The sequence below is a fragment of the Amphiura filiformis genome, chromosome 7 (assembly GCF_039555335.1).
Source record: "Amphiura filiformis chromosome 7, Afil_fr2py, whole genome shotgun sequence".
Lineage (NCBI taxonomy): Eukaryota > Metazoa > Echinodermata > Ophiuroidea > Amphilepidida > Amphiuridae > Amphiura > Amphiura filiformis.
Window position 1 is genome coordinate 44,384,814 of NC_092634.1, and position 17,341 is coordinate 44,402,154.

Genomic DNA, 17,341 nt, shown 5'->3' on the forward strand with positions numbered 1-17,341 from the left:
CAGTAAATTTTCATCGTCAACCGTGTAATTGAATGGGATTATTTTGAAATTTTAAAACGCTTGAAATATCACAAACAAATAGGCCTATGTTGATAAATAATATAAATACAAGTTAAAACCGTTGGGGTTCGATAATGAACCCCACAAAATTAACCAAAATGCCATACGGCCGGGCGGTTTCACAAGTTGCCGGCTCGATCATGTCATCCGCCGCCTGCACAGTTCTGACCTTAAAGCCAATCATGTCCCCTTTCATACTTTCATGCCGTTGCGACAAGAGGCATGACTTATCAGCCATTCTTATTCAATGGGTGCGTCTTGTAAAGAATTCACGTAATTTGATTGGTTTTCGGGTGTATAATATCTCACAATAGTTGATAGTGATATTAGTCAGGGCGCGCGCCGCCACGCAACGGCGGCACGCTTGTTGCTCCTCAATGATCGCGCGATAATGCGTTCGCGTAATACACATGCGAGAACTAAGAACGCGATTCGGCGGCTTAGATGTTCGTGATGGTTTCGTTCATTTAAAACAACGGGGATGTCCTCACAAAAGTAACTTTATTTTTGTATGAAAAAGGGGAGTTTTTCTCGCAAAAGTTACATTAAAACTGAATAAGAATGAGAATAAAAGATAGATTTTGTCTTTTGCCTATCAATATCGTGTCATAATGGATGGGGTGGCCAATATTTTTATCGTAGTGGATACCGGCTGCGCCGGCATCCACTACTCAAAATATTGGCCAGCCCATCCATTATGACACGATATTGATAGGCAAAAGACAAAATCTATCTTTTATTCTCTAACTAAAGTTACATTTTATGTCACACATACATCTTTAATATTAAAAGCAGCACCTTAAAAAAACAGGTTTATTAATAATAGTAGTACGGTACACGTATTATCATTACGATTATTCAATGCCAAAGCATCAGACAATTATAGTCTGAAAATACTGTGATGCTAATTTTAATATTACACATTGCAAAACAAATAATATTGCACTTAAAATAAATTACAATAGTGGTACGAATTTTGATATAGATTTAAACTCAAGATAATATTTCTGACATTATAATTTTCCAAATTCCAAAAGTATCCAAAAGGAAATGTGCCATGGAAAATGAAAAGTTTTGTGTTTATTTCAATGAATTGTGGATTGTGGTTCAAATGAGTAAGAGCAATAATAATATATTGAAAATAATAATCTATGTTGTCCAATACCTCAAAAACAATTGATTTATGTCTACATACTATGACATTCTTTCATCATATTATATATGAAACCTTAACTGTATAACTTCAAAAGGTATTGAAAAACCTCTTTATTCTCTAATATAGAGCATGTAAGTGTCGTTCTGTGCATTCCTGTTTTAATAGAAACATTCAAAATTTCTTTGTCACCTTTTCTTAAACTTTCCAAATATCTGTCTTACAGCTCTGTAACCTGTAACAGGTGCTCTTACGATTTTTACTCCTACTCCCACTACACCTTTAACAACATATACCATGCCATTCCATGATGTATACATTACTCCCTTCAATCTGTCCAGTTGTGTCTCCTCTTCATGCCACACTCCCTGATGTGCTTTCTCTGCTGCTATTTCTGCTTTTATCAATCTCTGAGTTAGCTTCACACCTATTTTTCTATTAGTATGTTCTGGAAGTGCTTTTACTTTGCCATACCCGTGACGTAAAACCAATTCGTTCAAGTTGGTGGTTTTTCTCCAGTTCTGTACAATGTGGAAAAGAAAAGATATCAGTAAGATTCATAACATGTAATTAAAAACTCATCTTAGTAATTAGTATGTAGGTATAGCTGGAATGTTGTAGATTTTGGGATCTAAAGATGACTCTATTCAACTGTGATGTAACTTCTCTTTGGGACAAAGGTATGTAATGTGAGTAACCAATAATGTGTCCTCTCTCTTGTACATGTAGTAAGTCACATACTATTTAATATCATATCAAGGTCTATAATTTGGCATAATATTATAATTTTCTGATCTGACAGGGGATGACATGCTAGCCAAATATAACAGGTACGCCTCGCCTTTTGGTGAAAAATAAATGCAGATGCTGAAGTAAAGGTGTCGGCTGAAGTAAAGGTGTCTCTAAACAATAACACTCACCCTAACATTAAAGCCATAATAATTATACAATTTCGGTCAAATTTTAATTTTGCTATTCTTTGCCAAAAATTATGAAACGATATTAACAACTGTCAGGGAGGTGTTTGATTAGATTTAAGCCGAAATGATGAAGTTCAGTAAGAGAAAAGCCCGCTTACTATCTGTTTATGGCGATTTTGAATATATAAGATATGAATTCAAAAGCACATGAATTTGAATGATTCCATTTAAGTATAAGTTGGGACATGCGTATGCATTACAAATAATGCCAAATATTCAGGTTTGAAAAATAATACACAAATTAATTTTAAAAGATCGTACATTATGGCTTTGACCCTGTAAACTCTGACCCCCTAATCCTTCGATAGAGTTAACACTGAATTCATAACCCAGCAAACACAAAAATGTTTTATAACGTTTTTAAAAAGTTGGTTTGTCTTTAGTCAAAACGTTTTAATAACATTTAAATGTCGGGCTATATAAAGGTCAAAAAACATTTTAAAATGTTTTGTATGAAAACAAACTACAAAATGTTTTAAAATGTTATTGTAAAATTTGTTTTTTGCTAAAGTCATACATTTAATTGTTAAAAATCAAATAACATTTACTGTTTACAATGCTTTCCAGCAACTTTTAAACTGTTTTAAAAATGTTAACAACTTTATACCCTTTACATATTAAACCCGACAATTAAAACCTTTTCTAACCTGTTACTAAAACGATTTGTATTTGCTGGTAAGTTAAGCCCATATTCTTCTAGTTTTCAGATAAGCACCTGATACCAACCTGTTTAAAAGTCACTACAGCTTGAATTTCTTGATTTTCTTCATCAACACCCAACATTTGAAACCATAGTACCTGGCCAACTGGCACTTGCTTTTGTAAAAACTCTTGACTTTCTTCAAGTAACAAAACCCCAGCTAGGTTGACATTCAAACCAGCAACTTTATCTGTGAAAGATAGAATATTTAAAACTTAGTATTCACTAACTCAAAGTGGCTAACCGCTAATCATGTTAATTTAATGGGGTTTAGTACAACCAGATGCAATATCCATGTTTTCAAATCATCTTCTAGTGCAAGTGGTTTTATTTTTAGTATTTATAGGAACACCTTGCAATATTACAATAATAAAAAATACTGTCAGATTTGATGATATTCAGCTTTTTGTTTTAAGTAATGTTGTTGTTGTTTCCCCCCTAAAATATCTTAATTGGGAGAATGGGATAGTGTAGTGGTCGATGGTCTTCTCACTCACTCATGCAGCCCGGATTTGATTCCTCACATTGGCACATGTGAGTTTGCTTGCTGATCCATGTTTGTCCTTGCAAGATTTTCTCTGGATTTCCCCCTGCTTCTAAAATCGGGCAATCTACCCTATTATAATCCCTGTCCTGTCACTTTCATTTAGTAGCCAATGAGCAAGATTGGGCTTTGCCCGAATAAATAAATAAATAAATAAATAAATAAATAAATAAATAAATAAATAAATAAATAAATAAATAAATAAATAAATAAATAAATAAATAAATAAAAACAAGACACAGTTTTTCTAATTAATATGCCATCATGTAGAGGATTCCCAACACTCTTAGCAATACTTTCTTAGAAAAAAACGTTTACTTTCACAAACTTGTTGGGACATTAATATGATTTGCATATAGCCAATTAAAGAGTAGATACAACAAAACAGTTTGTTTACCTGGTACAATGCGAGTTACAAACTTTGGCAACTCTATGATGGGAAGATGTTCCAATTTAAGGTGGGATTTCTCGACACTGATGACTTGACCTCGTAGTCGTACATGCTTCCTCACAAACTCTTGTGGGATATCTCGAACATGGTGAAACTTCTTATACTGTAATAAATAAAGCAATCACAAAAAGTAATGCCAATAAACATCCAAGAGTGCAACCATGCAGGGTTGTAGCGAGGCAGTGGCGGCACCAAGAATTTTTCCCGGGGGCATTGAGGGGGCAAAGTGAATTTCAGGGGGGGAGCAAAATCAACAAAATTACTGCTAAAAGGTGAAATTTTCGTAATTTTGGGTTTTAACTGGGGGGCAAGAGTTCTGACTGGGGGCATTTGTCCCCTCATGTCCCCTCCATGCCTCTGCCACTGCAGCTAGGATATTTTTAGTGCAGGGTGGCATTTGATGAAAATCTTGCATATTTGGTAATTTGTTGTCAAAATTGACCAAATTCTTGATTAATTCAATAAAATTGTGCAATTTTGGACTCTGAGTGGTGGGCTCCATTGCTAAAATTGCAGCTGAGTGGTGGGCTCTAAAGCCAAGTGGTGGGTTGTGCCACCCACCACCGCCCATTGTAGTTACAACCCATGCACTATTTGTAGCTATGCATTTGGGATATTATGGCATTTACTAGGCCTACTGTTTGGGGGGCACATATCATCATTCATGTATCACCGGGCATATTTAAGATTGATACAATTGATACCACACATTTCTACTCGCAGACATTTTGAACAAACTGACATGCACCATGGAAGTAAGGGTCTGTACAATTATGAGCCCTATGTGAGTGTAAAATAGGGGGGTTTGATGAGCCAAAAGGGGAGGAAGCATATTTTGGCAAGCCAAGGGCAGACAAGTGATTTTTGGCACACATTCATAGGCGTCTTTTAAATAAAACACTTTAAAAAGGCTGAGTAAAACAGTACAGAAAATGGGATCCCAAAAATTGGGCGTGTGCAAAGGGGGGGGGGGGTTGTTTGGCATGCCAAGGGGAAGGGGAAAGCGATTTTTGGCAAGCCGAGAAGGGGGCAAGCATGTTTTGACGCGTCATTTGGAAATCCCCTCGCCCCGTCTCATAATTATTGCACATCCGGACATCCCTATGGCTAAGAGACATGCACTCCCAGGCATGTAGGCTAGCCCTAACTCTGGCCAGATTATCCGTTTTTACTTCCACTAGGGCCAGAGGCACTTACATTGAAAAATTTATTGAAGATGCTTGAACGATCCAGTACAAAATATCAATGCTTGATCGAACCAATACAAATGTGTGTCAGGTCACTAATTAACATGATAAAACCCACTTGAGAACACACAATCGCCAGTCATTTCTAAAGATGCATTTATACTCAATCGCTTTTGCAGAAATCTGAATCACACGCATGATCAGTGTACTAAATCACCGTCGTATTTGCCTGCTGAGCATGCGCATGAATCGCTGTTTTTCAAAAGCGACACGTAGGCCTATATTGACACCCTCTGTCGGTCAACGTTCTCTAGAATTGCACACATAAGGCCGTATAAAATTAATGTTTTGGTTCTCGTCCAGAGGATTTTCATGAATTGATGAGGGAGGGAGGTGTTTTTTTGTTTTTTCAATGTAAAATTAGCATTGTCAGTAGTTTTCGGTCTTCTCCAAACAGTGCTCGAGGAAACGATGAGGCCCTTTTTTTTTTTTTTTTTCAAATGTGAGATTCTGAGGGATAAACCCCCTAGAGAACCACAAAAAGACTTGGAAGTGATGCTTGTTCTCTAATAAACTTATTTATATGTATGAAGATTTCATAAATCATTCCAAAGTCTAAAAAAATAGGAAAAATCTAAAAAAAAAAAAAAAATCTGACAAATCCCAGAAATTGAGGCGGGAGGGGACGAGAACCAAAATATTAATTTTACACGGCCTAACTTGTGCAGTTAACGACAATGATTCAGTCTGATGATGAGTAACCTATGGGTATAAACACAGCTTTACACAATGACTAATTTACATAGGCACAAAAGACCGTGTTCATGTACCGTTACTCAGCCAAACACGGCAGAGTAGGTCCCGGATGTTCGGTACATGTTCTTATCTCGTCAACGTTATACACCATCCGCGATAATCAACTTTTGAAAAGCACCCTAAACAAGATTTACCCTTTGGCTAAAACAATACCCTAAACAGGTGTTTTCACACCCTAAACAGGGATTTTATTCCTTGCATCAAATTTCATACCCTACATTTTATTTCCGCGTATTAGCAATTGCAATTTTGCTACCCTTTTTTCCAATTATATTTCATGTTTTTGACACCCTAAATGCGTTACGTGCGTATCGTGCTTACCCACGAAAAACTACCCTTTTTACGTGTTTTCATTATCGCGGATGGTGTACAGGCCACGATGGGAGTGACCCCCCCACTTATGTATCACATACACAAAAGTTAGTATTTAGACTATTTACCATTCGTATGCTTCTTGCAACATATAACAGTCCAACACATGCTAGCACAGTTGACCCAGTCTGTAGAAAATATGGGAAAGATCAGAAAAAAACATTGTAAACTTAGATATAGTTGATTTGAAATCTGTAAACATAGCAATTACTAAATTTAAGCTTATATGACGAGCTGTGTTTAGTCATTGTTAACTGTTACAAATTTCGCATTTCTTACCCTAAATAATTGTAAATGTTGATCGATAAAGTGTGTACCAGCTTGAAATTGATAACTTATGCTCCGTGACTTCTGTGCATCATCATTGTGCAATAAAAGCTGTGATTTTCTGGACATAATTCACTGTGACCCTTCACGGCCTCAGCCTGGTCTGTGTCAATCAGTGTCAATGCTGTGTCCTGGCCTGGCTGTGTCAGGCAGGAAAAAACGCCCTCACTATAACTGGTATAATTGTTCTCGTTCGTTATAAGTTCCAAAGTTGAAATGGATGGCGCAGCACTATAAAATTTTATAAAACACTACGGACCAGGCAGTAGGAGCATCGAATTGTTTTTGAGGCCGCGTTAAAAAAAAGCAAAGAAACATGAAAAATAAAATAATGTATTTAAACATTTTAACACGGACTCAAACAATTCAATGCGCCTACTGCCTGGTCCATAGTGTTTGATAGAATTAAAAACCGAGTAAACAATTTGCGCAGCACTTGTTTAATGGGGCAAGCCCAGTTTTTCCGGCCCGCCTACGTCAGTTCGGGGGCACTGCTAATTCAAAGACGTCTCTGATATCAAAGACTCTTCAGTGCCGAGTCACCTGACAGTATCATAATTCAAAGACGTCTCATAAATCACATACTCCCTAGTCTCAAAACCCAGCCGCAAACGATATTGTGAACGTGAACTGGCGCAACGGGAATAATTTTGCGAGTAGGCCTAATCAGCATGTTCACAGGGTTGTAGCTAGCCCAAGTGCCTGCTAGCTCCTGCTAATTTTACTATCCAATTTATTAATTAAATCGCGGGCTCGGGATACACTCTTTCTAGTGAACGTGAGAAATCGGAGAATGCTAAAAAAATGTTGCTCTTTTTCATAATTGAGCTTAAATGCTGCAGAATAACTTTGCTCCCTCGACGACATTTTGCAGACTTTCAATAATCTCCGGACACATCAAAACTGTTTATTGGTTATTTTCGGAGCATATATTTTTTTACAGATTTCCAACTGAGCCGCGAATTTTAGTTTTAGGCTTAGGGAAACTGGGGTAATTGTGGCCCCTTTTGCATTTTTACCATGTAATTCTTTAAGTATGAACTGGAGAAGTAAAATTTCTGCATGAGTGGATAGAGGCAATGGGTACCTATAAGATGTGATAAATATAATTGGAAAATATATTGCAATTTGCATAATAATTAACATGTTTTAGGGCCACAATTACCCCAAGCGGGGTAATTGTGGCCCTGAACAAAATAAAGAATTTAAAGAGTATTGTGAATCCAGTTCTTCCTGATAACTATTAATAACATGTTTTACAGTCATTGCGATAATTCTAGGCCATTTGGACTGGTTAATTTACCAGAAAAGGGCATTTTAAGGCATTTTGTAAAATACTTGTTATTATGCTAATTTTTGCATGCCGAAACTGCGGCCGGATCTGACTGTTCATTATACTTCCTTGTTTTGACTTGAAAACATACTAAATATGTCTTTTTTGTTTCAATAATGACCCCAAATGGCTCATTTGATTAACATATAACAGATTAATGACCAAAATAGCTTTTTAGGGGGTCAGATGCAAGTAGTTTGCTTAAGACATGAACAGGGGCCACATTTATCCCAAGCCGGGTATTACATAATATGCAAATTTAGCTCATTAAATAAACAATTTTTTTATAAAATTGTTATATCAATGGGAACTGTTATGATTACCTTTCATGTCAAACACATACAAAATAGTCAGTGATACAACCAATAAGTACCACCCCTATGAATAAAAAGTGGACTTGCCACTTTTTAGAGCCATTTGCGAGGTCGCTCCGCTAATTAGACCCCCCCCCCCTCATAAAAATTCTAATGCTATTTGAATATTTTTTCACCAAACAGTAACACAAAGACCACTCTTTCATACAATACAAAGTTAAGACACCTAGACCAATGCTTAGTATAAAGACACCCTGATAAAGACAAAGGGGCCACAATTACCCCGGGGCCACAATTACCCCAGTCTCCGCCTATATTTAACACTCGTGCTTTTTTATAATTCCTTCAATTCAGCCTACGTTTAGGCTTTTCTGTTTTGCTTGAGGGGGATGTGCTATAATAGGCCTATTGTCATTATATCTATGAAAGATAGGCCTATAATTCCTAACAAATTTCCTGCGGACTTGACTTCTGCATGGGTATGAACCTGCTCAATTAGGCCTATATGTATAAATGCAAGTTAGCCTTTTCTTTTTTGACGCAGAAGGGTGCCTGAGGGGGATGTGCTCCCTCAGAAGTTGGAGAATTATTTTCAAAAAGTTATGAAAGGCACAATAAAGTCATTTGGTGTAAAAGTTTACACTTATTATTCGTATTATTTTGGGCATAACAGATTTCAACGGACCCGACTTGTGAGGGGAATATTATCCTCAAAATAAAAGCCAATTGGTGCATCATTTTACATTAGGCCCCTAGTATTAACTTATTTTTCCGACCATCATGATTAAGCATAGCCTATAGGCCATATAACCATGTCATGATAATGCATAATATGTATTTTAGAATGGATTTCCAGTGGATGCGACTTCCCGTCACAAATTTCAAGCATGAACATAATTATGATGCGCAATGACTCAGAACGTAGGCCTACTCTTCCTCGTTTCTTCTTGTTTTCTTCCTTGTTTTCTTTCCACTTTTCCCCCTTTTGTTTGCCTAAAAATCCCCGGATATTGAAATGAGCCTGGTGGCTGTGGCAAAACAAAATTTTCAACCCAGTTTTGCTAATATTTTGTCCTGATTTTTGTAACATTTTCGTTCCGGTATTATTGGCAGTTATTTTATATATGTTTTCAGTTGTCGGGTTATTTCTTTCAATTTTTGGGAAATCAGACCGAAAAAGCAGACCTTTTTCTTTTCCCTCCCTTTTCCGCCCTTCAATTTTTGTAGGGGGAACTATACTGCCCCACTGGCTATGCCCAGGCCCGTACGCAGAGTGGGGCCGTGCGGTGAGGCAAAAGTCCTCAAAAAAAATCCTAATTTACGACCGTAGTGAGCAAAAAATATGTTTTTTATGCTTTTTTAGTCAAAAAAAGGTCCAAAGTTTGTGAAGAAGGTCCACTTTTTACAAAATCGCCCCCTGGAAAAAAAAGAAACACTTTTTCAAAATCAGCACCACGCAAAAAAAACGGGTCTGGCTATGCCACTGCTCTATCACTCCCCTTCCTCTCCCTCCCTTTCCCTTCTCTCTTCTCTCTCTGTCTCCCTCACTTTTTTTTTAAGACCCGGGGCTGCAGGCCCCAAAGCCCCACTCCCTGGGCAGTGGGCACGCGCCTGGTTTACCGTAATTTTTTGATCTATTTTGAGCCACCTAATCATAACATAACCCTACCCCTATCAATAAAATACAAGTGTCCATATTTCTCCGAATTCATCCCATGCACGTGTGCAAGAGAGTCAGGCCACGAGGTTAGGCCTGAACGTTTCCGTAGGGGCCTACCATTTTCAAGTCATTTTTGAATATATTTTTGAAAAGTTGCCGCCACAATGCGTGCCAAAATTCGCTCCCTCCCCCTCGTTGACTGGCCAAAAATTCATTGTTCCCTCCTTTTTTGCCTTGCCAAAATATTCACTCCCCATGACTTGGGATTTTTGTTACTTCAAAACGTTGGATATGGCTCGATTTTGCCAATCTAAGTGTTTCTGGGACCATTTGTCAGAATTTGCACAGATAGATATGATGTTTGCACAGGCAGATATTTGCTAAACATAGGAAAACATATTCCGATACAGTCACCTTCTTTCCGATATGCTGCATCTAGCCCCAAACTGTAAAAAAAAGCACGACGTATGTGATATCACAGACCCCCGTATGTGAAATCACTGACCCGTCTTTGATATCAGAGACGTCTTTGAATTAGCAGTGCCCCCGAACTGACGTGTTAAGGGGCTGTGCAACTATCATCATATCAAAACGTTTTAGCTATGAGAGACCCATTTCAAACTGCGACTTATTACTTCTTTCCAACACTGCTTATAGGGATCACAAGGTCAAACGCGATCTCTGTGTGCAGTTCAATACAGTCTCAGATTACCATCTTTAACCTTTGGTGAAACCCAGACCTCAACATAGCAATCGGCTCACTGCACGGACTGTGCACGGACTGTGTACAGACCAATATACCTTAAGTTCAAACAGAGGTGATTTGGGGTTTTGCTTGCACCAATTTTTTCAGATTTTTCGCTGTATGCGATCCGGCGAGTGAGATACTTGACAAATCAAATTCTTTCTTAGATCATAAGCTTGGAAACATCACAAGCTTCAATTGGATACCTCGACCAGGTATACAATGGTCCCATGTTGTTGTAACGCTTTGAGATGACTGGTCAATACGTAGAAAAGCTGAAAAACGCGGATCTCAGGCAGAGAACGAAGCATTTTTAATACATAGGTGGAGGTGAATAAAAATTATTGGCGAGTAAACAATATCATCTACATTATTTCCGATGCGATCATAAATTGCAGGACATTCTCATGTTTATTTTGGTGTAACGACAGTGACATATGACTAATAATTTCAAAGTTGTGATTTTAGTAATACAAATCTTTGAGAAAAAGTCTGATTTTTGTTGATGTCAGTGGACGGTTGTTAATGGAATGAAATAAGAAAATGAGTAATGACGTTTAGGGTACCCTAACGTTTTGATATGTAAATCCTTCCAATATTTTTCCAGGGGGGTGGTCCATACAATCATCCCCCCAATATTGACACCTGGATATGGGTTTCTGACCAAATGAACCTCATTTTGCCAATTTTAGCCCCCAAAGTACAAATGTTCGCGCCCATCCCCCCCCCCCTCCAATTGGCAAAAGTATACAAAAAGTCCCAAAATATAAGAATTTGCGAGCGTTATATAAAAGTTTTTGGGGTCAATAAAGGTCCAAATTTGGGGAAGAAAGTCCCCCCACACACACACACAAAATCCTGGCTACGGGCCTGTCGATTATATACCTTCATTTGTCCTGGCTTTGCAGTTCTCATCATATCTTTAAATGGGGTACAAAATATTGACACAATCACGATGTGAGCACACAAAAAATAGTTTTATTGACACTTTACATCATTGAGTATATAAAAATACATTTTATATTACAAGTTCAAATATACAAAATATAAACTTAATGTAAGTCAAAATTAAATATCCATGTCTGTGATTAGACCTTTCTCATTAACTTCACCATCAACGAATTTAAATTTTCCCAGATGATTCTCTTACGTAAACGTGTGAAAAACTTATTCTTCAAAAGATTCATTGAGAAGAGTGAAAACCACTTTAGGCTACCTTGCAAGAGTGGTTTTCACTCTTAGTTTTCACTCTTTTAGGAGTGGTTATCACTCTTTTAGGAGTGGTATTCACTCTTTTAGTAGTGATTTTCACTCTTCTGATTCTTTTGCGGAGTTTTTCACTCTTTTTTTTCCAAAAAGACTTGTTGGGGGTATATATACCTTCAATAACGAACTTAGGTCAAAATTTTCAATTGATGGACGGCTTTTCCTCCTAGCTACATACACTGCATATCATTAGATTTTACTTCGAGGACTGTTTAAATATCAAAAATATCAATTTTTAATAATTTGACATAAAATTTGTATAGTCGCAAATTTCAAAAATGTAAATTATGATATCAGAAGAACATTCCTCATGTTCAGATTGCAATTTGGTGTGTCTGATGTGCTCTCATGCAGGTCCCACAAAAACTACTGCGCAAACGTTGCTATCCGATCCCTTAATTGAATTATATTGATCAGTGAAAAAATTATTAAAATGGCCACTAAAAAGTCATACTAATAAACAAATAATAATGTAGATATTTATATAGCGTTTTATGCCGTAAACAGCCTTCACATTATTTTATCCCGTCGGCCGTCATTAGTATAAATTATGTCGGAACCACGTTTGCTGCCTACAAAATGGCGCAGGGTTCATCAGCACAACGACGGTGACTACCCCTAACAGCTTCCCCGGGGGCGTCACTCCCATTGTGGCCTGTACACCATCCGCGATAATGAAAACGCGTAAAAGGGTCGTTTTTCGTTGGTAGGCACGATACGCGCGTATCGCGTTTAGGGTGAAAAAAACAAGAAAAATTGGAAAAAAGGGTAGCAAAATTGCAATTTCTAAATACGCGGAAATGAAATTTAGGGTATGAAATTTGATGTTAGGAATGAAATCCCTGTTTAGGGTGTCGTTTTAGCCAAGGGTTAAATCCTTGTTTAGGGTGCTTTTCAAAAGTTGATTATCGCGGATGGTGTACAGGCCACAATGGGAGTGACCCCCCCGGAGCTTCCCATTGCATTTGGGTGGGGTGAGGCAAGCGAGGCAAACCGCTTTGCCCAAGGGCGCAACACGGTGGTGGGACAGGGACTCGACGCACGTCGAGCAAGCTCTCAGATTATGAGTCCAAGGCCGTAACCACTGAGCTACCGTGTCCTTTTCTTATATATACATATCATGTTCGACGTCGAATATTGATTCGATGCCAGAAGTAATCGTGTTATAATGTTTCAACTTGGACCATGGATTTTCCATGGACATGATGAACATGTATTATGGACTCAAACAAGCTTTATGATGAGGTAATCCCACATGGCACAGAAGAGAACGATCTTGGAGTGATAATTACAGAAGATGAAAAGACAAGTAAGCGGTGTGCAGCGGCGACGAATAAGGCGATGAACAGCTTACGAGTAATAACGCGTACCTTCAAGCACTTCGACAAGAAAAGCTTCACAATGCTTAAAACGTATATCCGTCCTCACCTTGAGTACTCAGTCCAAGCATAATGTCCATCATTATTGTGATGGAGAAAGTCCAAAGGAGAGCCACAAAACTCATCCCTAGTATTAGACATCTGAGCTATCCAGAAAGACTACAAGAGATGAATCTGTACAGTTTGGAGCAAGGGATATTAAGAGGAGACCTAATTGAAACATTCAAGATCATGAAAGGACTGGAAGGGATTACATCAACAAAGCAGCTCTTCACCTTGAATATAATGGCATAGAGATAGAGGGCACAACTACAAGTTGTATAAGATGTCACCACTGCAAGGAAGAAGGGCCTCAACTTGCAGGAAGAATTTCTTCTCAGTCCGATCGATTTCAGAGTGGAACAACCTATCCCAGAATAGTGGTAGAAGCAAAGACAACAAACCAAATCAAGACTCAGCTTGACAGGTTTTGAAACACGATAGAAAATGAACATGGGGTCACAAAGTGTAAGTGCAAGTGTAAGTTATAAGGGAAAGTTGTTTGTTGACGAAAAAGTACCGGTATACGACATCGAATATTTGGCATGTTTGGTGGCGAATATGTATGAATACGATGGCTGACTGAGTAGCAGGGGCGGCGGAACGATTTTGAAAGTGGGGGGCCAGTCAGGGTGATGTAAAAAATAAAAATAATGGTCGCGAAGTGGCCATCGCGTCGCGCTTGCGCGACGCAGGGGGGTGTCTGAGGGGGATGTGCCCCCCTCAGAAGTGAGAAACTTTTGCAAAATGAAGGCCCAATTGAAGCCATTTGGTGGACCATTCTGGCACTATTATTGTGTACAATTTTAGTTTGAAAAATCCGAAAATGGGTTAAATGAAGGCCCAAATTGAAGCCATTCATGGATAAGCTTTCACTATAATTGTATAAATTATTGCTTTTAGTGTTGGATGTCCTAATACAGGGGAGTTGGAAAATTTTGCAAAATGAAGGTCCAATTGAAGCCATTTAGTGCATCATTTTTACACTTTCTTTAGGCATGTTAAGGGTCTAGAATAGAGATTTGATTATTTATGTTCACCCAGACATGTTACACACAGCATTTTATGGGTTAAAAGTGGGGGGCCAGGCCCCCCTGGTCAAAAAAGTGGAGGGGCCACTGGCCCCCCTGGCCCCCCCGGTTCCGCCGCCTATGCTGAGTAGCACGGCTTTTATCGCCCTCGCAAATTTGCATCGCTACTTCAGCGCCTACAGTCGTCTTTCAAGATTTTTAACCATTTAACAGAAGGTGGATTGATCAAGGAACCATTTCATCATGATTTTAAAGTGCCAGGACATTTAATTTGTAACATTTTTCGTTATATATTTGCATCTTTATCGACATGATTTCAACATACGTGAGTACTGTACTATTCAACGCTAGCCTGTGTAGACCAAGGACACGTTTCTCAGAATTCACGATCGATTGGCTTTGTTACCAGCCCATTTCCACGTATTCTATTGTTGACCAGTATGGGTCCGTGTGAATTGATAACAACTCTGATACGGCAGGTATAAAAGACTGGTCACTGATTGCTGATCACTGATTACTGATTGCTGATCACTGACTACTGATTGCTGATTGACCAGTTGCTGATTACTGAATGGTTACCTGATTACTGATTGATCAGGAGCTGATTACTGATTGTTCAGTCACTGACCACTGATTGCTGATCGTTCAGTAGCTGATTACTGAATGGTTACATGATTACTGTAAAAGACTGACTAGTCTCTCACTGAACGCTGTACGCGTATACATATGAAATACCGCACTAAAGGACCGGTCAATATTTATGAGGGGGAAGTCTCGGTGGGCGGGGAATCCGAATTTTGTTGGTTAGGCCAATTACAATTGATTCTTAGTTTCCTGTTTCCCGCCCGCGTCCAAAGTAGAGAATTGCAAAATATTTAATTATTTTATTTATATTTTGGATTCTCTCTTTAAAAATAACTTTAAATGACTCCCATTTGCTACTTTCTGACTTTGATCATATCATCTATAATGATGAATAAACATAGAACCTAATTGTACCATCACTTATGTATAAAATCAAACATAGTAGTAAAATAATTAAATGCATGCTCCTTGTCAAAATGGCTTGATGTAGGTTGCAACAACTTGTTTTAAAATAAAGAAAATAAAAGATAATTAATAATTAATAATTAAAAGTCGCCTCATCCCTGGTTTTCAACCATGAAACAGGAAACTAAGAATTAATTGTGAAGGGCCTTATAGGGGATAGGGGATGCTACTTTTTGAATGGAAACTTGAGCAGACATGAGGGGGCAACGGCATGCGGGTATGAGACAGCGGGACACATGACATCTCGTCCCGTAGCAGGAAAAAACGACGGTCACGTGATGGCTGGGCACGGGACAACGGAGGGGGGGGTAAACACGGGATGACTTTGAAAATAACTTATATAAGACGGGACGGTTTAAATCATGGGACATTAATGACCGGGGCACGGGACGGCAGACTGAACAACATTGACGCATATTTTAATTTAATATAAAAAAAGACATTTGAATATTGATTTTTTTTGCCTATGCATTCCATTTTATCTGTCAATTGGTTTAGTATATTACATTTATTGCACATGAAACACCAAAACGTGATGTGGTGGTGCAAAAGGGGAATCCCACATAGGCCTATAAGATTATTATAATATCGTAAAAGATAGGCCTAATTATAAAAAGTAGGCTAAATACCGGTAGCATTCACAAAAGCGAAGACTGTACAGGTCTATGAAGTAATTTATATTCGTGAATTTGCAACTTCTATTCGTACATTTACCAAGTTCTGAAATCAAACATAAAAACATAATTTAGATCTAATTCAGCAGTGTAAAATATTTATCCTGGATGTACAGTTCGGATCTAATTAATTTTTGACAATTAAACAGGGCAATCAACATGAACAATAGAACCAACAAGAATTCGGAATCATCTCACAATGGCGAGTCGCCTGCTGCCCCTGCCAGGTCGCCAGCCTGCGGTCGCTGCAAGTGATGGTATACGTGCATGGGAAAACATCTATGCCTCGACTCCTCCATACGCCCAGCTGCAAAGCGACCGAATATGGCAAGCCATTGTGGTCAAAGTGTTTGTTTGTGTGCTGTTTGTTGATTTAAACCATAGACCCTTTATTAAATGGTCACTCTATCCTGGTTGTGTTTTTTTTAGTTCAATGTCTTGTTTCAAGGACTCCAATGATAACATGTCTTTTTTAAGGGGACAATTTAGAATTTAACTCATTTTAGGATTTTCTCATATTTAATTTCTTTGAAATTTCAGCTTCAATTTGCTTTTATTTGAAAGAAATTGGACATTCGGTACTCATTTTATGATTCATATTCATAGACACAGACGTGGACAATATAAATTGAAATTACTTGTAATATTTTCTATATTTTCCTAATGCATGCAATTTCTTTGTAATTTATTGTTTTTAGGAGGCAATTGTGACAAATTTGTAGTATAAACTGGTTAATAAAGCTATTTTATTTAAGAAAAATATGTTTTTATTTATCTTTTGTATTGTTGCAAATTCAATTTGGATTTCTAACGACTAATTTGCATATTCAGTATTTCTAAACTTCAATTTTAGCAAATTGTTGTTTCGCGTCATTTTAAACCTTGCAAGCAGGTTTTGAGTGATCTAAAAACGGTAGTCGCGTCATATTTGTTTTCCCTCAAAACTCTCAGTTCCATCAAGTTACACCATCCCACCAATTTTGCAGCCTTTCGTAACTTTCCTTTAGAAAAACTCTTTTACGATCCGAGTTCAGATAGGCATATTAGATTTTGCACAGAGGCGTTGTTGCACACGCGTTGTGATAATGTCACAACGTGTTGAGCTGATAACCAATAGAATTGAATAAGATCTGTATGATGCATCCCGATTTGATAAATTAGGATTGTAGGCCTATTCCACGATTCATTATACGAGCATTCAGCGCGCGGTGGGTTAGCCGTAATGTCCTCGATTGCATAATTGCATGAGGTACCGGGTTC

The 17,341-nt window shown here is 38.0% G+C and overlaps 1 protein-coding gene across 1 annotated transcript; it reads right to left on the reverse strand.

Annotated features, from left to right (window-relative positions):
* Positions 1 to 811: 811 nt before the first annotated feature.
* Positions 812 to 6,706, reverse strand: LOC140157207 (protein C3orf33-like). Its single transcript, XM_072180324.1, has 5 exons — positions 6,543 to 6,706; positions 6,332 to 6,391; positions 3,835 to 3,991; positions 2,920 to 3,083; positions 812 to 1,734 (listed from the first exon to the last, which is right to left on the reverse strand). The coding sequence occupies exons 1-5, from the start codon at positions 6,657 to 6,659 to the stop codon at positions 1,402 to 1,404; spliced, it is 831 nt and encodes a 276-aa protein (XP_072036425.1). The 5' UTR covers positions 6,660 to 6,706; the 3' UTR covers positions 812 to 1,401.
* Between the last annotated feature and the right edge of the window lie 10,635 nt (positions 6,707 to 17,341).

Bases quoted from the DNA above. Each gene is read 5' to 3' on its own strand.
- LOC140157207 (XM_072180324.1), bottom strand. From the start codon at position 6,659: ATGTCCAGAAAATCACAGCTTTTATTGCACAATGATGATGCACAGAAG. The intron at 3,084-3,834 runs GTAAACAAACTG...TATCTTTCACAG, and splicing joins TGTAACTCGCATTGTACCAG to ATAAAGTTGCTGGTTTGAAT. The intron at 1,735-2,919 runs GTTGGTATCAGG...CACATTGTACAG, and splicing joins CTGTAGTGACTTTTAAACAG to AACTGGAGAAAAACCACCAA.